The 242-nt window shown below is 47.9% G+C and overlaps 1 protein-coding gene across 1 annotated transcript in view; it reads right to left on the bottom strand.

Annotated features, from left to right (window-relative positions):
* Positions 1-12: 12 nt before the first annotated feature.
* Positions 13-242, bottom strand: part of LOC119592940 (sialin-like) — a 4,586-nt gene continuing 4,356 nt past the window's right edge. The window contains exon 8 of the mRNA XM_037941832.1: positions 13-228. Within this exon, the coding sequence (XP_037797760.1) occupies positions 13-228 (216 nt within the window). The remainder of the gene's footprint in view (positions 229-242) is intronic.

Here is a 242-nt window from a genome sequence, read left to right as displayed (position 1 = left end):
CCACTATATTATTCAAGAGACTTCCTTCGTATCGGCATTTCCATTTCTCACGATCTCGACTTTTTTCTCGGCTTCCAAGAATTTCTGCGACTCCATATCGGTTTTCTCTTCGTCTTCGGCAAAATTCCAAGGTTGGATTTCAGTCGACGCGAAAGTGGCGAAGATCAACCACGTGGCGGCGTAGACAGCTGCTGTCACCCAGAACACCGACTGCCACTGTTGTAGGCTCTGTTGTAGAGAGT

The sequence above is a fragment of the Penaeus monodon genome, chromosome 31 (genome assembly GCF_015228065.2).
Source record: "Penaeus monodon isolate SGIC_2016 chromosome 31, NSTDA_Pmon_1, whole genome shotgun sequence".
In the NCBI taxonomy this organism is placed as follows: Eukaryota; Metazoa; Arthropoda; class Malacostraca; order Decapoda; family Penaeidae; genus Penaeus; species Penaeus monodon.
The sequence above is the reverse complement of the archived record's forward strand: the minus strand, read 5'-3'. Positions and strand labels throughout refer to the sequence as shown.